General features: G+C 42.5%; 2 protein-coding genes across 3 annotated transcripts in view; both read right to left on the reverse strand.

The window, feature by feature from the left end:
* The window catches only part of YPEL2 (yippee like 2), a 33,468-nt gene extending 31,241 nt beyond the window's left edge, over window positions 1-2,227 (reverse strand). Inside the window, exon 1 of one of the 2 annotated variants that reach the window (XM_088536202.1) lies at window positions 2,155-2,227. The gene's annotated coding sequence lies outside the window, so the exon portion shown is untranslated. The remainder of the gene's footprint in view (window positions 1-2,154) is intronic. The other variant, XM_088536195.1, reaches the window with a different exon arrangement.
* A 6,392-nt stretch (window positions 2,228-8,619) lies between these two features.
* On the reverse strand, window positions 8,620-22,045 carry GDPD1 (glycerophosphodiester phosphodiesterase domain containing 1). Its single transcript, XM_088536213.1, has 10 exons — window positions 21,798-22,045; window positions 17,375-17,417; window positions 14,739-14,874; window positions 14,050-14,095; window positions 13,370-13,488; window positions 12,639-12,728; window positions 11,822-11,955; window positions 11,129-11,188; window positions 10,664-10,715; window positions 8,620-10,233 (listed from the first exon to the last, which is right to left on the reverse strand). Exons 1-10 carry the CDS (start codon window positions 21,931-21,933, stop codon window positions 10,111-10,113), a joined length of 939 nt encoding a protein of 312 aa, XP_088392339.1. The 5' UTR covers window positions 21,934-22,045; the 3' UTR covers window positions 8,620-10,110.
* Between the last annotated feature and the right edge of the window lie 873 nt (window positions 22,046-22,918).

Consider the following 22,918-nt stretch of genomic DNA (forward strand, 5'->3'; position numbering starts at 1 on the left):
GCTTGCTACCTAATGAGTGAGGCACAATGAATGCCCAGCTTTATTGGTGCTTGTTGAAGAGGCTTCCACTCATGATTGAAGGCAAGGCTATGATTTAATAACAAGAAATAAAGGGGTTTTACTCCTCTGCAATCCTTGCAATGCTTGTGGAGTACCACAATAGCTCAAGGAGCTCCCACTTTCTAAACTGCTAGGCCAGGATCTACACCAGAGCGACCAGTTCCTTAATTAAATTCTCTCTCAGCAACAGGTAGTCTGGCATCCATGAGTCAAGAAGCCTTTGAGGGAATGTGGATTTACAGGTAGGATGCCATCCTCTTCAGTACTACCCTGACACAACTTCCCACGCCAAACAGCAAAGAAAGGAAACCACCGATCCAGAAAATATGGATGCAGAGGATACCACAGAGCTCAATCAACAATGACATTTTGCCCATACTGCTCAGATCTTGTTATCAAGAAAGAGATACCTGCAAGAAGAGTTAAATATATATATTCATATACTAAATAGAAGCTTTTAACATCTTCATCAGAGGAAAGAAAACTCTCTACTTTCCTTGCAGCATTCTCAACTTTAGCTTCAACATGCTCAGTCTTAAACGGTCTTTCAGCAGGAGACAAAAATGCTTCAGAAATGAAGTGGGAAAGGAAAAAGTGCTAATTCTCTATTGAAGTACTATGACTGCATAGCAAACATTGTTTAAAAGAAAACAGAGGCATAGATGCCAACATGATGAGGTCTTAAACCAAATAAATGCAGTGCTCTGCAAGAGGAAAATGCCAGGAGATGTATGTCCTCTTCAGGCAGGATCCGCTCACGGATTACGAGCACAGCGCTCTCAGCATCTGCTTGTTTACAAGTGCCTAATTTAGTGAAGGCCTCTCTGTGGTATCCAGTTTAAGCTTTAAGTAACAGCAAATGCTTTAGTGGAAAATCCTTATCTGGAGCATGTAGGAGGAGAAAGGCAGACTCACTCCTGTAAATTTGAGTGAGGGGGATTCAACTTCTTTCATTATGAAAATTACATTTTAAACTAGAACATCTAATAACCTTTTGACTCCAAAAATCAGCATTGAAATTCCAAGCTCTAGACCTATAACTTGCTCCACAGCTACTTCTGTCATCTCAAAACCCACCGGCTTTTCTGGATCAATGTCAATAACTTATGTGGAAAAGTCCATGATGAAGAACACACGGCATTTTGCAGTCTCACCCTGGACCCCATCACAGCTCTCTAGAGGGGAGGAAGCTGCCACACACCTAAGCAAGGGTAACAGCAGTAACAGAGCAGCTGTTATCCCTACTCCCTGCAGCAGACTGGCTTGCACGCACCATGTGCGGCAACTACCTGCCTTTAATGCAGGATATCACCCGCAGAGGAGGAGCTCTTCTTGACACACCGCTCCCAGCGCCCCGAGTCGCCTTTTGCCCCGCCAGGCACTGATGTCACTCGCCAAGCGCAGAGCCGCAGCCCCGCCAGGAAGGGCCCGGCCTCCAGGGACTCCGGGCAGCCGTGTTAGTAAATAGTAAATAGCCCCGTCGCAGGGCACCGCGTCCTGCTCCGCGCCAGCCTCCTGCTTGTGCTGGCAACCTCTCGAGGGGCCTGGCTGCCCCCAGCAGTGCCGTGCCCGTCCCTGGGCACCCTGCCTCTGCGATCTGGGAAGCGCCAGGGGTCTGTTCCCGTTAGGCTGCTGGAGCACAAGGGTGAGTTAAGTCGGACCTTCCTCTCCTCTTCTTCCTCCTCTCGCTACCTGGTGCGGCACCCAGCCGCCCCCGCCCCCACGGCGCGGCGCACAAAGAGCCCCGCACCCGCGGGGCCTCCTCCCGATCCACGCCCGGGGGAAGGGGGAGCCTCCCGAGCCGCCCCCCACCCGGCACCCTGGACCTGTTGCCCTCCCCGCCCGCCGCCCCGCACACAAAAGGCCGCCGCTCGCCCAGCGCGTCCCGCCGCTGGCCGAGGGCCCGCACTCGCCCCCTGGGCTCCCCTCAGGGGAAGCGGCTGCCGCGCAGCCGTTAGACGCGCCCCCGCCTCACCCCGCCGCGGAGCGGGGGGGAACCTCGCGCTGTGGCGCAGGTCGCGGGGGCCGCCCGCCCGCCACCCCCTCGGCTCGGCAGCACGGCGGCCGTTCCCCCCCCGGCCCCGCGGGACTCACTGTCCGCGGCGCGGCCGCCTCGAGCGCGTCCCCAGCGCAGACGGAGCGCGGCCGCCGACGCGCACCACGCAGCCCCGCAGCGCCCTCCCCCTCCCCGCCGGCGCCCTGCCCCTTATAGCCCTGGGGGCGCTGACGGGCAGCCCGCGCCGCCAATCGCCCGCCGCTGGCACATAGCAACACGCCGGCGGTTGGCTGCCGGCGGCCGCAGCCCATTTTTGTGTGGCCAATGGGAGTGCGCGGGACCGCCCCCAGCGCGCGCACACACACACAGACACGCGCACGGCTTCCCCCCCACCCCGCCCCGCGCAGGCAACAGCTGGGGCGGCGGCAGCCAATGGGAGCGGCCGCGCGCCGCCGGCGTGGGGGGGACAACAAACAGATGCGCGTCCTCTTAAAGGGGCAGGCGCCCCTCTAGCACCCTATAAATAACCTTATTTATAGAAACGTGGGGCAGGGGAGCAGTAAAACGGGGGCAAGCTCAACCTTCCTGAGCTTCCCTTCTTGAGTTTCCCTACCTGCCGCAGGAATTCTGGACCAGAGGCAGTTTGTACATGCTGCACTTGCTCTGTAACACGCCAAAGATGCGGCAGGGAGCAACAATAAAAACATACGCTGTTTTCCCATGCAAAAGTCATATTCATCTACCCTGGACATATGCGCATGGCAACACAAGACGGACAAGTGACAAAATCCTATCCAATGTCAACAGGACTTGAGGAAGGGCCTTGTTCTAGCGCTCTGCAAAAGTGCAGCCCAAAAGCTTAAGGGCAAAGTCTTAATAAGTGACCAGGGAACAGCCTCACTGTTTTTGATTAGCCAAAGTGATAAGCCTTAAAATGATCCAGTTTTTCAGCAAGTGCCAATCTGCTCTGTGAAAACTCTGCTCTTTTTGCAGTCCATCCTGCAACTATAATTTGAAGCACCCAGATTCAAACAACACTTTCAAAAATCCCAGGCTCAAGAATCTGAAGTGAAATCTTAGAGGGTTATAGGAAAGAGTAGTAGTAGCAGTTACTTTTTAATACAGTGTTTTTTAAATGCCAAAAAAAACACTTAGTTTTAACTAAACATAAGGTAATTACTCCTACCTGCTTTGCACCGAGGTCATTTTGGCTCTCTTGGAGTCAATGGCAGCAGCTGTTCAAGCAGGAGAGCCCCATTCCAGCTCAGCAGAAGGCAGGAATGGAGGGAGGCCGTGGTCACCCTTACAGCATCCAGCAGGATCAGTCCTTAGCTGCCTGCTAAACTTCACTTATGATCAACCTAACTCCTTAAATATAGCATGGGGTTGTGATTAGCACCAGGAGTCACTGTAACGAGAGACAGCACATGTCATCTGGGAGGCTCCAACAGTGTCACCCTACTGCTGGCCATTGATTCTTTCAATGGTGACCTTGACAGTCTTACACCTAAGCAGTAATTCACCACTGTATAAAACATTCTTAAAGTTATATTTAATACCTGTCCCACAAAAATTGACAGAAAATATATATCATGCTCTGCCCATACTCTGTTCCCTATGTTAATTATATGGAGACTAACACACAGTAATAAATATTTGTATCACTCATTACTATCAGTTCTGTTACTGAACTATCAGTTCTGTTCTCTTACTATCATGTACAACTTAAATTTCCTGCTAATGAACATTCAAGTTACTGTTACCCATCTAGAAACGACAACAATAACATGAATTAACAGGACAGTTTCTTATGTCATTTGATCTTTGGGCTGTCTGTTCGGAGAGCAACCACGCTTTGAAGACTTACTTTAGGCCCAGGAGCAAGCGCTAACGCATCAGGCTGAGTCCATCTCACCAGGGCTAAATGAAGCCGTATTCAACAGCCCTAGACAAGCTCCTGTGCAGGAAGTGGTGAGAACATTTGCTTGAGCTTTAAATCACCAAGACTCCTCGTAACGGGTAACCACAAGTATCCAGAGTTGAAACCATCAGCAAAGTAAATTTACACATCCTTAAAGAAATCCTCTGCGTAACAGAGGCTTTTTCTTCCTACTGAAAGTGATTGCACAGTAGAATTTTTGTTTTGCTAATGGAAAACAGATCTTATTTACACAGGAGCACTTCAAGATCATTTTTGTGTGTGTATATATATATATTCTGTTATAAAGTTGCTTTAGAATGGCAGTTAATTGGAATTACAGTGATATCAATCTAGTGTTGCCATGGAACACTAGGGAATAGCACAACTTTACACTGTGGAAAAACAAACAGTATATGTTAAAAGAGCCCAACATTTCTTCTCTAGATTACTTGCTAATCTGGCTCTTGAAGTGAAAGCTTTCTAGTGCTATCAGCTTGGAAAAAATAAAATATATTAAGTTCCAGCCACTTTCTCACTGAAGCTTCAAGTTGCACCTTTCACATTTGATTCTCCATCATAGGATTTGGGTTGCAAACCCTGCAAGCACAATTTACCAAGCATCACAAATACACTTTTATGGAGCTAAGTTGTTGGGAAACTGATTTTAAACATGATTTGGAATTCTGGGTCTAAGCTACATGACAGCGTAGCTTTCAATTTAGCAGCTAAGCAGCATTTTTCACTCCGTTTGCAAATATCCTCTTTTTTAGGGCCAATAACAATATGGCAAGGGTTTTTCTTCTTCCTCTATAGTTTCAGTAAAACTTCAGTTGATACCATCAGTGCTGGACATCAGCTTTGGCTTGTATAATTTAGACTATAAAAGCCTTTCCATTGGATAAGGAATGACTGCCTGGGGCTATTTTTTCCTATTCCACTACCACTGCAATATTGAAAGAGGGGGAAAGCATTAAACCACTCATGGAGATACTGTCTTAACACTTTAGTGCTGCGTTAGAGAGTTTTAAGTGGCACTTAAAGAAATCCTTAAACATCTCGGCCACTCAGCACTCCTGACTTATCTATAACTGAGGTCAGTGGCCTTCTGGTGAAGCTAATCAGCCTGATCCTGCTTTTGCTTCTTCATCTGTAAAATGGGGATACTTTTTCCTGGACATTCTGAAGCAGAACCATCAAGTATTTCATATAGAGTGAGAGGTCCTTTTATATATTAAGTGATTTTTTTTCTACTGTCAACACTGCTATTTTTGGTCAGACAAAAAAAGACAACAAAACAGAAACAAATACACAAATAATAAAAATAAAAACAGAAAATGTTCCTAGGTACCCTTTCTTGCCTTGCAAAACTACTAAGACACCTGACAGCAAAGTCACAAAACGCTATCCACAGACTGCTGCGCATCTTGCCTGCAACAGTGCTCCGTCTATCAGAACTAGGCACTGCACCAGCCATCGATCCACAGCCCAGTTTACTGAGGCCCGGGACCAGGACAAAACTCCTCTGCAACTGGCAAACATCTGCTCCAAAGCCATGTCTGCATTGCAGCTCCTGCATCCCGCCGGAGCCGCCGGGAGCCCTGGACGCGCAGCGCGGAGCGGCCGGGCTCTGGCGGCCTCCTGCGGCACCGCGCAGCAGGACAAGGTCTCACGCGCTCAGGGGCTGCTTTGCAGCTCTGAGTAGGGTTACACTTGACCTTAAAACCTAGAGCTTAACGGAACCTAACAGAAATACAGCAGGCAAGCTGGAATTTTAATCTGCTAGGATTAAAGGAAATATTAACCTGCTTATCACGGAAAAAGACCCTAAGGATCAGAGTGCCACGGTTGCAAAAGTCTGTTTAGAGAAGGGCAGTACAAAACTATAGAAACTCTTACAAATACAGGATCTGCCAACATGAACAGACTCAAAATACAGTTAGTTGTTGGCCCCAGTTTAGAAGTAGGTGCTGCAGGTACTTGCTGTCAACAGTCCAAGGCTTTTTATATTCCATAATTCATTGATCACAGTTTTTTTGCACAAGTCTACTACAAAAATAGGGAGAAGGTTTACTGAGTGGAGGAGACAATCCGAACAGTGGCTTTTAAGGCATAATAAAAAGGATTTCAGACAATGTAAATGATCACAGTAAGGCTATTCTAAATATATATATATATATAAGTTATTGCATATTTATTACTTTAAAAGACAACAAATAGAAAATGATGAATCTTAACTAACTAAACAAAAAATCCACACAGATCAAACTCTTACAATGCTTCAATCCTGGGCCAGTTCCTGCAGTGCAGTATCTTATACACACATTTTCAAAGGGTTTTCATTCCCCCACTCAGTTTGGGTGGGAGCTGCATGTGCAGACACGATACCCTCCCGCTCTGCGAGCTGCTACATTCTGCTAATGAGCTGGATCACAGGGCAGAGCAGATGTCCAGAACCAAGCTACATAAGATGATTGTCAGGGTTCTCAAAGCCCAGCTATAATAGTATTTTTATAAATGTTATAGTACTGACATAACTGGGCCACCAATCATTACATTAGAGAAAAAAAACGATACAAACACACAAAAAAGAGAGTGTACAGCCCAAAAGCTGCTGTTTTTCTAGGTATGTATTACTGTGCTTAGGAATTAAGGATCATGATTTCTAAAAGTAATTAATCAGAAAGCAGCTCTGAAGCAGAGGGCAGGTTTTACACTGAAGTGCCAAGCACAAGGCCCTGCTCTCGCTTTTGAGCACAGCTCTCCGGAGCACTGGCTTCCGGGAGCCCTTTTACCATACTGGGAACATCCACAGAAATGCAGCATTTCTCACCCCACTCCAACTCGCTGCCTTCACCCCACAAAACTGCCAATCCCAGTTAACACAAACGTGCTGCAATCCTGCAGCAGGGGACAGACCTTACCTGGAAGCTACAGCCCGTACCGCATTACTGAAACAGTAGCATTATCTACCTAGCATCACGTACGGAGACCACTCCTGATAAATTTTATCTAGTATTATTCCTTAGTGTCTACAAGTAGTATGGAAAAATCCAGTAGGAATTGGCTTCAGAATTCTACCTAAAGTTAATTTACACATGAAATAGGTGACTGAAGTCCTCCCCAGGCCTGATTTAGCTCCATGTTGTTAAAATGCTACAATTACTATATGAAGCTGATTGCCAAAAATTTCTATAAACTTCAGAAGAAGTGGGCATTTCATATAGTCTGAACAACCTTGTCCACATAAAAAAATGAAAATTTCTATGTTTAATACTCTATAAATACAGTATTACAACCTTAGAAATTTCTAATTACAGCTTTAGGCCAAGTCACAATGAACAAGTATTTAATTTTTGATCTTTTATGAGCAAAGATGTTTTAATGTGTCACATTTAAAGATCACCAATCTTTCTTTACAATAAAAGAAAAGTCACTTCATCCATTTGAAGCTAGAGAGGTCCACAAGACTTTTTACAAATTAAAAGTGCCAGGCACCAACATGCACCAACCTTCAAACATAACATACTTTGCAATACGATTGAAAACATAGTATGTGTTAAACAATGTTTATAGAATTTAAGTACCTGGAGAAAACAAAACAAAACAAAAAACAACAATAAAAGCCAAAACTCTCTCCTTGGAGAGACAGAGACCAACTCCAAACATCCTCCTGGACAGCTGTGCAACATCTCAACAAATGATTTTCTGTACAAATAGTTAAAAAATAAGCAAAAAAAAATCACACAAGTTCTGGCATATCAAAACAATGAGTTGATAGAACATTCTTATGTGTCTGTACAGTAATTTCAGCTCCATATTATTTTATTACAAACAATTATCATGACCTAAGCCCTATGCAGTGGTGCTCGGGATTCATGGCCTCATCCATGCAACATTCTGGCTCAAGAGATCAAACTCTAGATCTCATACTAAAGTCCAGAGGGGAGAATATGAACAAAAGCAGCAGTTTGCCCAGCTCTGAACCCTTCCTTTCACATGTAAATTGACTTACTCAAGTTTCAGCTACTAAGTAGTAGATTTATCAGAGACGCCAAATACAAAGAGAGCAGTCAAAGCTACATCACGTTGGAAGACTAGTCATTGAAGAATGTGCTGAGTATCTTCGAAGGCAGAAGTTTCCACCTCCATTGCTATAAATAAAGAGGAATATTAAAATGAAATGATGAAATAAGTTTATCATGAATATCTGAGCTTTGTGATTCCATACAGAATATAGCAAAATATTTTATTTATGCAGTGATAAGAAAAACTTGAAAGAAACCAACTTATCACCTATCCCTTTTTCCCATCTTAAACAACAGTTTCATTTTTTTTTAACCTACTGAGCTGCATATGGAGTCTATTCCATAACTATTCTCTGACTGTTAGAAAACAGGGCAGATTGTCACTAGATTGGTTATTAGCAGTTATCTGACCAGAGCATAACTGGTCTGCATGGAAGAAAGAAAAAAAAAAAAAAGGCAGCAAAAAAGCAGCTTATTAGGTAAGAAATCATTGCATCTTTTTTCCTATGTATAGTTATGAAATGGCGTTTTCCTCTCTCCCATTCAATGGGCAACAAGCCTAATTTAATTAAGAGGAATACATGTTTAAACATACATTAAATCACTTGCCTCCATCACCATAGGTTCACAACTAGAAATACAGTAATTCATTCTACTTCTTCTACATAGAAGTGTCTTGAAACAAGTCAATGACATCACTGAACAATAGTTTTGTTCCAGCAATATCTGATAATTGACTGATATTTATATAGGTTATTGTGTATAATTAGACTCAAATAATCATTTTTTTTCCTGAAAAACCCTAACACTAACGTAGCAGCACCAAAAAACAATGGCGTTGCAGGCTCAAATCTGTTTGATGCATATGTAACACCTATTCACAGTGACAAAAGGGCACGTAAGCTTCCAAAAATACCTTCCTACCAACCCCCATTCTGTCACATTCAGAGTTTCCTGACTTTTGCCAGCAAAATTATTTCTGTGTCTATGTACAAAATCTTCAAATATATTGAATGGACTCCCGTGGAGAAAAACACCATAAATTTACACATTTCCTACATTGATTCCTGATCCTCTGACAATTATACATATAAATCTGCTTTGGGTGAGTTACTTTGCTAAGAACTTTTTAAGTTTTTCCTGAATCTTCTGATCAAACTTAAAAGTCTTCTTGGTCCCTCAACCCAAAAACAATTTCCCATCCATTAAGCCAATGGATGTTGGAACAACAAAAGTGCAAAAGACTTATAAAAGACTTCTAAAAACACGAGTTTCCGTAATGAAAAGATTTCCAAGTCTGGAGAGTGTAATCCTCCACGCCAGGAAGCTGCCTGCTGCCTTGGTAGCAGAGCTGCTCAGGCCAAAACCAGGGGCAAACCCAAAGTATGGCAGAGGTTCCCAGACCCTACAGCAGGTGATCACAGAACCCAGCTAAAATCCTTAATCTAGACCTTGACCAATAAATCACAGAATTACCTTCATGTCAGAAATGGGACCAAATACAATCACAATTCAAGCACTCTTATCAGAAAGAACAGAGTAAGTGTATACTGACCATGTGAGTTAATTTGGATAACAGTGACTACCTTTACTGACTGCACTTTGCAGGCTAAACTATCTGGACAATTATTTTTTCTGCTCCTATTTCTCCTGCATGTTCTTTTTCTTTTTTGCCCTACAGGTTACCTGAAAACTAAAAGCAACACAAGCAGCACATACATACAGGCTACATTTCAGGAATTCTTTACCTTCTGCCCACTAGAATGTGATTGGAATATTTGTCACGCCTTGACATCTGCTTACAGACACACGTGACAAAATAATGCTTATGATCTACAGGTATCCTATCCAATAACTTTCTTCCTAGTCAGGACTATTAGTGAAGTGCACCCTAAGTGAACTATTTACAAGTGTAAACTAGGCAATTAATTTTAAAATAAATATACTTTTTTTTTTTTTTACATTATATAGCAACTTGACAAGGCAAGAGACCATCCAATTATATCTTTCATCAAAATGATTTGTGTACATTTCTGAAAGTGTTTTTGATGAAGCAAATCCTTGGCTCACTTATTCTATTTTGCAAGATCTTTCCTGCTTTTTTTCCTTTATGCTGGATAATTATGTAAAAACTCCTTAAGCTTTGTCGGATAGTCTGTCATCACTCCAGTGGCTCCCAGATCAAATGCCCTCTTGTATTCTTGCTCTTCATTCAGTACCCAAATATACACCTGTAAGATTGAAGAGAACAGAAAGACAAAATTACAAGAAAAAAAGTCACATTAAAAATTAGATAAATTTTCACCTAAAATGTTTCATATGAGAGCAATGCCACATATAAAATGATTACACTGTTATGCCACAGACACACAAAGTCACAACTTTGCTCTTTACCCTTAGCTTTCTAAACATAACAATTTATTTGAAAAATCACAAAAAAGCTTGCCAATAAAATATTAAAGAACCTCCTACCCCTAATAACTTCAAAAGGTAATTATGAAATGCAAGGGTAACGACTAATAAAGACATAAGGCTTCAAAGAAACATAATGCTCTACACAAAAGAGGTAGAAAACACGAACTCATCTTAAGGGCAGGTCCCTTTGGTTCAAGTTGTCCCTAATTACCAACCTGATTTCCTTTTAGTTTTGCAATACTGTACCTGAATGCCCCTGGCAGTGAGGTGGTCAAAAAGTGCCTTGCGCATTAGCAATCTGTGGAAAGAAGACAGATATTATTTGTCCCAAAACTTAAAGGGCACATAAAGTTTTCAGTGCCTGTGGATGTTCTGTAAAAGATCCTCCACAGAAACAACCCCATGAAATGAGAAAGCCACATTCTGAATCTACTTACACATTGATTAACTGAATGACAAAATAAACTAATTCAGCATTATTTTAAGTCATAAATAGGACTATTGCCCACTGCTGCACCTCAGTATGTTTCAGTGTATATAAAAAAAATACATGCATGCAGGAGCATCTACAGAATATGTAAACATGCTGCAGTGACAAAAAAATTGAAGAAACTGAAAGAAACTGCAAGTAGTCATAGGAGTAACAATCTTAGTTGCTTGGGCCAACTACCAATATATTAGCCAAATAAAATAATGGCATGAAAGTCTTACGTGTCAGCTAGCCAGATAATAAATTTCTGACTTTTCGTCATCTTTTGTGGTTCTTTCAGCCTATCAAGGAAGAAAAAAACCCACAGATTAAAATAGTTTCACATGTTCTTGCAACTTCACAAATCAGAGAGCAATATTTTCCCTTTGTCTTCAAGACAGTGACACCTGCCCTAATACTAACTCGCCTCTTAGCCTTATTCAGATGAATTAGGCCTCAATATATACATCTAAAAGAGGGGGAAGTGTGGAAACTAGTTTTTTGTACAGCACTGAAGCAGCTAGCACTGCTACATATCACAACGAGTGCAAGTGCCACTGTCAGGGCAGTTGTGCTTTACTCCATGAAAGACCCTACAAACCAAAAACAAATTGATATGTACAGCAGCCCATAAGAACTGTATAATTCAAAGCTACCTAAGACAGGCTAAATACAGAGCAGACGTTTTGTATAGCTTTCACTTGAGAGTATAAAACAGTAACAATTATTAATGTTTTGAGATAAACACTTGAAACATAATCGTTTTTTCTACCTAAAATCACTACAACTCAACTCAGCATTCACTTTCTCTTGGTAATGTGTAACTTCACCATGTGCTCAGCTTGAGGATACAGACTAAATAAGCTTAAGCTGGCATTAGCATTCACTTGTATTTCTATCATTTTACTGCAACACCCACCAGAGAGATAACTCACTTGAGGATGATTGAAGGCATTGGAATTTCCAAGAATTCTTCCTTGAAAGGAAAAAAAGGCAGCAGACCAGTGTAGAACAGGCCAACAAGGAGGAGGACACGTTGCAAACAGAAGATGATGGGAATGTCAGCATTCTGTGGAAAACAGTAGAAAAGGATTCTAACTTATTTGGGTAGACTGTTGAGTCACTGTAAATAAATTTACTCATTAATACATCTTTAAAACACAGCACTTGTACCTAAAGAATAAGCTGCCAACTGCTTGTGTCTGCCAATGAATTTAAATTAATCTTCCCAGCAACTTGTAACCCAAGCAAAGGCTTTACATAATTCAAGAGGGCAATGCATTTTTAATTTAATGCCAAATTGTACAATTCCTTGGCACAAAAAGGTAAAGCTTTATACCAATATAAGTGGGACAGCTAACAATCACATCCATTATTTTAATAAAAAAATACACAATAAGTAATCTGTATGAAAATTGCTTTTGCACCAGATGTATGTGCGATGTGCAGAACAGACTTTTTGTGTTTTTATGCCAGAAATTCCTAAGGCCCTATACATTATAGTAGTACAAAGCAAGATTTCTCTTTAAATATTCTCTTGCAGAGTACCTGAGCATTAATGATGCCTGACTTTCCTTATTGATGGAGTAAGCAAAATACAACTGAAGTATAGAGCTTCAAATCACAGCTAAAAATCTAGCAGAGCTAGCTATGCTCACTGGCACACCTCATCTTCATTTGTGGGTTACTCTCTGTACATGTCATCACAGTGAAACAAAGGTCCAGAAAAACAAAACCTGAAGCCATCCTTACCTCCTTGTGACACTTTGATACCACCTCGTAATTGGCATTCCCCCAAACAGTCAAGTGTTCTCGCTTATACTGACTCACCAGCTCTGAAACCTGCAATATAAAAGCAAAAATGTAGAACCCTAAAAATGCATTCACCGAGTATCATTCTGGGCAGATTTAATCAAAACTCCATTTGTTATTTTTCAAGTATGCAAGTCATTACAGAAAATATGATTTTTCTATACTCCCTCCCACCTTAAGACAATCGCATTACTTTGAATGGGAGGAAACAGGCATTTGGTACAACAGAAAAGGAAAAGAAAAACTACCTACAAGAAAAACTAGAGATTTTTAAAAAGGAAAATGGCAATACAGTACCTGATGGAAAGCAGATTTCATATTCTGTGGTAAACTCTTATCTTTATACCAGTATCATCCATTCATGATCCATTTGTAAACAACAGCCTACATATTAAGTCTTAATATTAAACATAAAACAATGTGGCATCCCTCATCTGTTTCATACTGAGATAGGGAATCAATAAAGAGCTATTTGCAGAGCAGCCTGTAATAGCTCCGTGCTCCACATGACCGTACCCACGGAGCAAGATCTAACAGGTGGAGGAGGAAAGAGTCCAAGGACACAAGTTTCAGTGTCTCAGACTGCCAACAACTCAGGGACGTCCCTACTTTGGGAATTTGAACACTTCTGCATGATACTCAGTCTCAGTTCAGTGTAGTTTATCACCTACCTTTTTGATCAACACATTGTTGTTCATTTTGATGTCAATGTTGACAGGGGTTTGTGGAAAAGCCTCAAACACCTCTTTCAGGAGGGGAATGCGGTTATCTTTACCCTCGCAGTGACATTCTGAGGAAACAAAGTAATCACTGCTGCGACCATTACTAATATACTGTAGAGAAAAGCTAAGATATTAGAGCACTTTATTAAAGTGTTAAAAAAGAAAAAAAGCTATTATCAGCAAATTTTTGAACACGAAAGAATTTACTACCCTTGTATGGTTATATTCAACTGTGACAAGCTCACCTCAGTAATGAAAACTGATGCAATTCAGTCATTATTTAGCAACAACAGCCATCAATAATATCCTGAACTGGCAAATGGACTTGCTTACCACGTAGAAAATAGTGACATATATACGAAATGAGACCAACTGATAAAACAAACTTCCTTCTAGGAAAATATACTGGAGAAATGTAATGAGCAAGGGCATGTCAAGTTTTAGTGTTTAGTGTCAAGAAGCAGGTAATCGAAGCAACTTAAAAACTTTTTTTTCCTCTTAAAACTTCTCTTATCAAGATACTGATAGAGGTCCTTACTTTTCTGTTCCCTTTAACAAAGCAAGAAATTGCCACACTACAATTCTGGAAAAGTTGTTACTGTAAACTGAAATAGAAGTCAAAAACTTACCTTTCTGAAACGTGACATCCAGTTTGCAGAGATACGGAGGAAGTTCCTTAAAAATAAAGGAAAAAGGGATACTAATTCAAAAGCAGTGACTAATTATGAGTTTCCTTGAAACAAGAAAAATAATTCATAAGCCATATAAGTTATATTTAAAGACACAAATTATGCTTTGTATATGTTTCTAGGCTTCTTGCCTAAGAAGTGATTTTGTCAGTTTTGATTTTGACACTGTTCCCTTTTGCTTGAACAGTTTTGCATTCTTATTTAGCTGAAGGGAACACAGGTCTAAGAACAAGAATGTTTTCAGATGCCCATCTGAAAGATATGGATAAGTCTACTAAAATATCAGGTGGAAAGTAGTCACTGGAAGTGCGAATTAATCTACCAATTTTATCCATTCAGAAGAACAAGCTGTTTGACTCAATCTCTCTCATCAGTCTGGCAAAACAGGCACACCTCCAGAAGGCCATTCATCCAAGTTGCTCTGGGACAGAGTTAATCATCCTCTGGAAGCATGCCCACTTTTCTCCCTTGAACACACAGGGAGCCTAGATAACTTTGTCAAACAAGATAAATATTCTTGGATTTTGGATATTACGTATATGCTCACATTCGTGCACACAGCCACCCTCCAGCCATTCTACAAACACATTTTTACCCATTACCTAGTGATGTTTTTTTCTTCAACTTACAGAGTATTTGAGGTCCGATATATTGACATCGACTCCTGTTGATCTCTTCAGGTTCTCATCATGGGACACAACCACTTGCTCATCTTTTGTCAGGTGACAATCCAGCTCCAACATATCTGTTCCTATATTAACCGCACTGGAAGCAAAGAAGTTTGCCTTGAACCAAACATACCATTTGCACAGGTCCAAACCTAATTCATATATGTTATTTAAACAAACTAATCCCAGGGAAGGCACTTAAGATGGTTTATGATGCAAGGGATCCTCACAACCTTGTTTTAAAACAGGAAACAAATAAGGTCTATTGCAGTGAAAAGATGATGCAAGAATAAACAAGATACTATGAATCAGAGATGGGATTTGAACTCTGGAGCTTTGGCTCTGCCTTCTACAGAAATCAAGTTGTGCTTCCGCCTATGCAGTCTACTCTTACTACTGAGAGACTTCTAAAGTATCATTTCAGAGTTACTGCAGCGTGATGCTTACTAGTATCAGCACATTCACAAGAAGAAACATGCTCTTTAAATAGCTAATCGATTCTGGGGTAGGCATAAACAAAAAAAATGACAAGTATGTGAAAGACTTTAAATCTTTAAATGCAACTTAAATTAGCAGGCTTAGGAAAGTAGCAATGGGACGTCCAGCCTTTGGGCTTTTTTTTTTTTTTTTTTTTTTTGGAGGGGTAGCTAACTACAATGAAAAAAGATTGTAATTTTAAAATGTGCAATCATTTTCAAAAGCAATGCATCAGAATTAGCTATAAACATCCCCATCCATTGTTTTGAAAAGTTCCAGTCCAGGACCAAATGCACTCTACAAAATAGGCTTACTTAGAAGAAGGAGTAAACAAAGGAAAGTAGAAAGTAGGGATAACACTGGTGAAAAAGAAGTGCTAGAAACTCTGTCCCCATCCTCCAAGAAAAAACAGTATTCCAGCAGCAGTGCAAGATTGAACAGCAAACACAAGATTGAACTCCCATTATAACACCCTTTCTACCCACTTAAGAACAAATCTTTGATGTCTGCCAGCACAGTCTTTACCTTACCCAAACTCAGCGACTTCACCTTGCATTGCTAACAAATTTGACATTTTGCCAAGCTGTTTCTAGCAGCTGCTGCTAAGAGGCTTCCATAAAGATATAGAATCAATACTTATATAGAAAAGTAAGAAAACATTAAAAAAAAGGGGGGGGGGGAGCACTATCAGGAAAATGCAGTAGCAGAGTTGAAAAACAGCAGGCTAGTAGGAGCAGAGCACAGAAAGCTCTGCTAAGCTTCCATGGAGATAGAAACCAGCACAGCACTTTCAATAGCCCTGGTTGCAGAAGTTGGCACCGCACTCTGCAAGGAAACACACAGGCTGCTGAGACTATGGAGCACAAAAAATAAGTTTTTTAAAAAATAAGCTGCCCACACAGCTTGGCCACTGCTCTTTGGTAATTGGAGTTCTTGATATCCTCCTTTTTGGACTACTTCTGAGAACATTGTTATAATTCACTGCTTCTTAAAGGCTGGAGGTTTTGAAAAGCTTTCTAACTCAATTTTAAACCCTCAGGTTGGAGGTTTTCACACACAGTACCAGTGAAATATATGTAGGAGGGGAAAAAAAAAGCACAGCAGAAGCACTTCTGTTACCTTTATAAATGGTGCATTAGAAGTTTGTTAACATTAAGATGTCAGCCACAATATTCCTACAAGACAAATTATCTCCTTCCATGTCCATGAGGGAACTGAACACTATGACACTCTGGAACACCTGAGAATCACTTACAGCCATGACAGCACTGTACATTCATTAGTATATTGATATAAACTACAACTTAGTAATATCATTGTATCCAGAAAAGTAGCATATAACATTATTTCTGTGTAAGTATTTTTATAATTAGTGATAAACTAATGGATTTTGTTTCAATGTTTTGTTTCAGTTTTGAAGCAAACTGAATTGAGAGAAAAGCACAAGAAAACAAGCCTAAAGAAAGGAATTCAATTTAAAAGGCCTTTCCTAGTTTGCTGCTTTTAATTTCAAAACTCAAGAGCAAAGGAAGGGATTTGATATTTATTTTTGCACCTTCTTTGAATTACCACGTAATTACTAGGCAAGTTGACATCCTGCTCTATTACACTGTCTTTCCTCAGCTGTAGGATCCTCCAGTCCTCTTCGGTGCAGCCTCCAAACTTGCTCAGCGTGGTGATCCACCCTATGGCCCAAGTGACTAACCTGCGTGCCAGTGATCCACTCCCCAGAATCAAAAAGGTCAAGGTTAGGCCTCACGTTTAAGGTGATCATCCCTGACCCAAGGGGAAAAGGAACCTGCATTAAATATGGAAGTAATATTGTTACAGGTTTTATTAGTTAAAGCAGGAGGAATAAGGACTCGGGAGACTTACTTCCAAATGCAAGTTTACTACATTACTGTGTACAACCCAAAGCTTTTGGTGCCCCAGCTTCTTCATTTTTAAGTTGTAATAATATTCAGCAATCTGTAGAAGTTACTCAAAGGAAACAAGATGTTTACAAACAGCATTTGTGGCCTAAAAACAACCGTTGGAAGACTCATCTTTTGATGATTGCTCCAGTCACTAAAAACAACAAAAACACCCTTCTAGACATTATTGGTTCCTATGGTACTCACTGGTGAAAGGCTGCCATGGTGTTTTCCAGGTTCTCTCCAGCACCTGCAAGAAAAACAAAAAACATGCACAAAATCCTTATCTTCACCTCAATCTCAGTGGAAATAAATTTAAAATTAATGGATTAAAAGTGTATATGTTTGGGAGAAGTATCTGGACAAATGAGAATGAGGCTAAAGTTATAATTCTTAGAGTAGCAGCTAACTGACTGGGGAAACTCAAGCGATGTGACTTTCTCAAGGTAATCTTATCTAAACAAAATACAGCTTATCTTGGGTTTCTGTCACACTTTGAATATACAAATCAGAGATCAGGTGCCATGGTGTTGCTTAAAGGCTTTTTCTTTGGCTATGACAATATTCTCCATGAGAACAATATATATATGAGATCTATTTCAGCTGTAGTGAGAGAAATAATGAGAGAAAAGATGACAAGGAGGGAAAAAAGAAGAAACTCTCTGAAGCTGCTATTCCCTAAATGTATAACCCAGTTGATTCTGAAAGAGGTGAAGACCTCTTTTTTCAGTGCAAAGACACTTCCTGAAACAGCCTAAGTCAGACAATAATGGCTTTTCTGCTGGCAAAGACAGACTTCATATACATGGAAAGAAACGGACATGAACTCCACAAAGAAAGACAAATGAGTTTAATTTTCTCCCAGACTGCAAAGGTGAAACCTGCACCTCTTAGGCCACTCTTTACATATGATAATGTGGTTAGGGGGCTAGAAAAGGATGGACTCCCTCCCCCCAAAAATATGCAATATTAGGCACTCTAAAGACATCTATGCAAGTTTTAGCTGCTCCATGACAGTGACAAATGACAGACCTTGTAAACAACATAATTATAGAGGTTCTAGCAAGGCCTTGCCTATTAACGAAACCTACCAATACATATTTATCTAAGTCTGCAATTAAAGCAACAAAACTTCATGCATGAGCAACAAATAGATTTGTTGTTATCAGGTTAAATTGATAAGTTTACATAGCAATGCTTAACTAACTTGAAATCAGAGACAAAACCTGCAGGGTTTAACATAGATCAACATGGTTAACCTGCAGTAACTTCTGTGATCAGCCACCAATATTGCAGGGAACTTGATAGCAGAATTAGCAGCTTTGAGAGGCTGAGTGACGAACGTGACCTAGGTCTAGAGAAGAGCCTGAGAATCTCTGTGTGCCACCAGAGATTACCCAGCCAGGGGGAAAAAAGAGTACACAGGACCTGGGTGATAGGTCATAAGATAGCCAGAATTTCCGTTTTTATTGCACTTAATTTATCAACTGTGGTAATATAGTCCATGCAACCTCAACTGTAACAGGGGGAAAACAAAGAGTCAATCTTTAATTTGTGAACAAAACAATATCCTAATATTTCTGGAAAAAAAAATCAGAAAATAAAGCTTTAAATGACTGGTGTAGCAAGCTACATGCCATCGAGGTAGGTATGGTGAGCCAAACCATTTGGTAACAAAAAGGCCTGACTTCTGCATTTGGGAAATGGGAAAAAAAAAAAAAAAGACACAAGCTGAAATGGGAGTTCTAGATCAGCAACATGGTTTTCACAAACCCTATTCAGAAAAGGGAACTACAACAAGCAAGTTAAGGGATATACTGAATCATTTTCTTTCTTAAGAGAAAAGGGCTAGTTTTGTTGAAGGCCTTTTGACATTTGTTTACTCAGATGCCTCTCAAAATCACAGAATATCTACTGGCTTTGTGAACTGTGTACTTTTCTGAAGTCCTCAAGATAAAAATGACCTTGCTCAGCACGTGTTAGCCCACTGTGGGCCAAAGGAGCCATATCTACACATCAAAGTTGCATACTGTAATTGTGAAAGAACTACCATGGAACAAAAGGAGCCAAAGTCAAGCACTGACTCAAGGAAAAGGCCCCAAGACTTTGGAATTTTTTCCCCTGTATGAGCAAAGGCAGCCAACAGCATCCCAGGCTACATTAGGAAGAGCATTGCCAGCAGGAGCAGGTCACGAGAGGCAACTGGGCACTAGTGGGATAGTGTCTGGAGTGTTGGGTCCCGTTCAGGGTTCCCCAGATGGGAGAGACGTGGACTTAACGGAGCAAGTCCAACGGAGGCTGCGACGATTAAGGGATTAGAGCATCTGACATACAAGAAAAGGCTGAGCTGGGATTATTTATTCTGAAGGGAAGACTCATGGAGGACCTTTGCAAAGTGTAGAAATACCTGATGAGAGGGCAAAGAAGACAAAGACAGACTCTTCTCACTGGCCCCTAATGAAAGGGCATGAGACAATAGACAAAATTGAAATAAAATTTGGGTAAGACATTAAAAAAGAAAATACTATGTGAGTGATCAATGAGACCCTCTCTCAAAAGACTCTGCAATCCAGTCCACACAGCTGGCACAGAGGATTCTAACTGACAATAAAGATTTAATTATTGATCTCAGAAGTGACAAATTCTTAATTTTAAAACAATGCAGAAGTGAAACACTAATTCAGAAATGGTTCCACATAAGGCCTATAAGCTGAGAGAAGCAAATTCTGGCATTAGAAACGAAGCAAACCCCAAATCCACAGACTAAGGAGACTTTGCATGCAAGGCTTCTTCTTAGAGAAGAAAAAGCCAAACAAGTGTTACCTTGATCTCTGAAGCCGATAGGAGCAATGCAATAGGAAACCTGACACTGCATGGAAAGCTCCAGCAGGGCTTAAGCCTGAGAACCTGAGTCCCACAGGAATTACAGTTACAAAGTAAACACTACAGGGAGTAAAAAGTAAGTGATCTTCAATCTCATAGTACCTGATGAGCAAAACGCTACTGAGATGTTATTTAAGGGTTGTACCCTCTTCATGGCATAGATACAAACAAAGACCAATTCAAGGACTGTGGACTTTGTCTTGCAATGCCTAATGAATAATCATCCCATTCAGCACAGCTTTTTTTGTTGTTGTTTTAATAGTACTTAGTGTAAATAGCCTAAAAGCTCCCGTTCTAGGCTTAGGGTTAGTTATCTTAACTAATGCCTACACACACAAAAAAAAGTGAGAACAAACAAAGATTAAAAGTTCATACCAGATTCTGACAAAATCATCAGCATGTTTGTAAAAGTTTGTAAACTAAAATATCAACCAGGAAACTGCTATTACACACATTCCCAATCAAAGGTGCATTTTGTACTAAAGGCTATATATTCTAAAGAAACTTAATAGTTTTATAAATTATCAAAAATGTTAAATACATGTGGATCCAGCATATCTTCAGCCTTTTTGGCAAGACATTTATTGGAAGAGTAACTAACAGTAATCTCATAAATTGAGCAGGGCAGCAGTTTCGGAAAAGGGAAGAGTTGGCCTTCCCCTGCACAACATAGGAAATGTAGGATTTGCCATAGTGTTTCCTACTAACACTTTAGAAAAGGTAGAAGAAATTTTAAAATTATCTTTCTGTGGTGCAAAGCAACCAGACTACTCATAAGACCTTCAAGCAAGTACATGGAGGGGATGAGATCCAAATAATTGGTATCAGATGTACCTTGGTATTGAACCATTAATTGTTTTCTATAGTAAAAGGAGAAAGAACAAAGTCACAGCAAACTTTATATTTTTCTGAATCTAAAAAGCAAAGCATTGAGAAATACCAGACACCTTGAGTATCACTTCTGAGAAACCTGGCTAGTTTAAGGCTTTCCTTGCAAGCAGAACCAAAGACCAGGTGCTTATTTACAGCTCATCCCACATTGCTCCATGCCTTATCTTTTGCTATGGAACTTTTGAACCTGAGCCAGCCTCCTGCTGAGCTCCAGACCATTTTTTTTTCCCCCTGTATCTTTTTTCATTCCACACACAAATGTGTTAGGAACCTCGCACCTCAGGAGAGCACAGGGTCAAGTCTGGCCCTCCCCAAGCAACATCATCCAGGTGGAGACGCGCGTTCAGGAGCATCCCAGGAGGATGGCTGTGTTCCCCTCACGGCTCTCGCTTCTCTACTGCCTGGAAAGCGAAGGGCAGGACCAGAGCAGAGTGACCGGGTACCTGGAGCACACGGCGAATCAGTCGGAGACAAGGAGGTTGATCTTTGGACCTGCTCTCTACAACAGTCAGCCTTTCTCTTATTAGGAAGAAAGGGCTAATTAGCTACATAGTCATCAGGAAGAGACATACAGAATTATCTGTTTGGAAGCCATCAGCATGCGAATCCCTGGGAGAAGCGGCTGATTTCAGCAGAGTCCGACGACTTAGCTTTGAAATCAAGCACCGGTCAGCAGGTGGCACCTAAAATTAGGCTATCGGAGGGAGACTCCGAAGGAGCCGCTGCGGGCATCACGGCGGCGGCTCCAGAGCCTCCTAATATAGCCCTGGCAGCACCGCCCGGGACGGCGACGCGCGTCTTTCCCGCCGCCGCCGCCGCGGCCTCCCCGCTCGCCCGCCCGCGGCCCCTCACTCACCGCCGCGGTGCGAGATGTGGCGGCAGCGGAAGCGCTGCCGCTTGGGCCGGTGGAGCAGCCCCGGGCACTTGAGGAGAAGCGCCGAGGTGAGCACGTAGCCGCCCAGCGTGGAGAGCACGTACAGCGTGGCCGACATCCTGCACCGCTCAGCGGCTGCCGCCGGCGCCGCAGCCGGCTCGCTCGGAGGCGGCAGCGCTGCGGGAACCGCTTCCACTGCGGGCCGCGCAGCCGCAGCCGGACTCCCCCCCTCCGCCCCCGGGCCGGGGGAGGCGGGCGCAGTGCGCAGGCGCGGGGCGGGACGCGAGCCCCTACGCGCCCGCCTCGCGGGGGCTCAGCCGTTGGGGCCGTTAGACTCCCCCCAGCGCAGCCATTGGGGCCGTTAGTGCCCCCTTCCCTCAGCGGAGCCGTTGGGGCCGTCAGTGGCGCCTCGCTTCCCTTCAGTGCAGCCATTGGGGTCATTAGTGCCCCCTCGCCTCCCCTCAGTGCAGCCATTGCGACCGTTAGTGCCCCCTTCCCTCAGCGGAGCCCTTGGGGCCATTAGTGCCCCCTCGCCTCCCCTCAGTGCAGCCATTGGGATCGTTAGTGCTCCCTTCCCTCAGCGAAGCCGTTGGGGCCATTAGTGCCCCCTCGCCTCCCCTCAGCACAGCCGTTAGACCCCCCTCAGCGCGGCCATTAGTGTCCCCGTCCCCTCAGCGCAGCCGCTGGGACTGTTAGTGCCCCGTCCCCTCAGCGCAGCCGCTAGGGCCACTAGACTCCCCTCAGCGCAGCCGTTGAGGCAATTACTCCCCTCAGCACAGCCGTTGTGGCCGTTAGTGCCCCCGCCCCCGCGCAGCCGTTGGGGGCGCGCCTCGCTCCTGGCGCCGAACAGGACGGGCGGGAAGCGGCCCTCGCGCTGAGGCACCGGGCGCTCGCGGCCTCCTCTCCCCCGCTCGCGCCCCTGCCGCCGCTTCCCCTTCCACAAGCATTTACAAATCCTGCAAGCCATTAGCACTGACGTCCTTTAATTTCCCCTTTCCATTTGACTCCAAGACAACGTCTCTGTAGGGCTTTCCCTTTTATTGACGGCACTGGGGCATCGCACTCGGGAAGCATTAAGAGCACTGTTAAACTAAATTAATTAC

Source organism: Tinamus guttatus, unplaced genomic scaffold, assembly GCF_059628265.1.
Source record: "Tinamus guttatus ecotype Peru unplaced genomic scaffold, ASM5962826v1 Tinamus_guttatus_pri_ptg000043l, whole genome shotgun sequence".
Taxonomy (NCBI): domain Eukaryota; kingdom Metazoa; phylum Chordata; class Aves; order Tinamiformes; family Tinamidae; genus Tinamus; species Tinamus guttatus.

Bases quoted from the DNA above. Each gene is read 5' to 3' on its own strand.
- GDPD1 (XM_088536213.1), bottom strand. From the start codon at position 21,933: ATGTCGGCCACGCTGTACGTGCTCTCCACGCTGGGCGGCTACGTGCTC. The intron at 14,875-17,374 runs GTGAGTACCATA...CTTTGCTTCCAG, and splicing joins ACCATGGCAGCCTTTCACCA to TGCGGTTAATATAGGAACAG. The intron at 10,716-11,128 runs GTAAGACTTTCA...TTCTTTCCACAG, and splicing joins ATTATCTGGCTAGCTGACAC to ATTGCTAATGCGCAAGGCAC.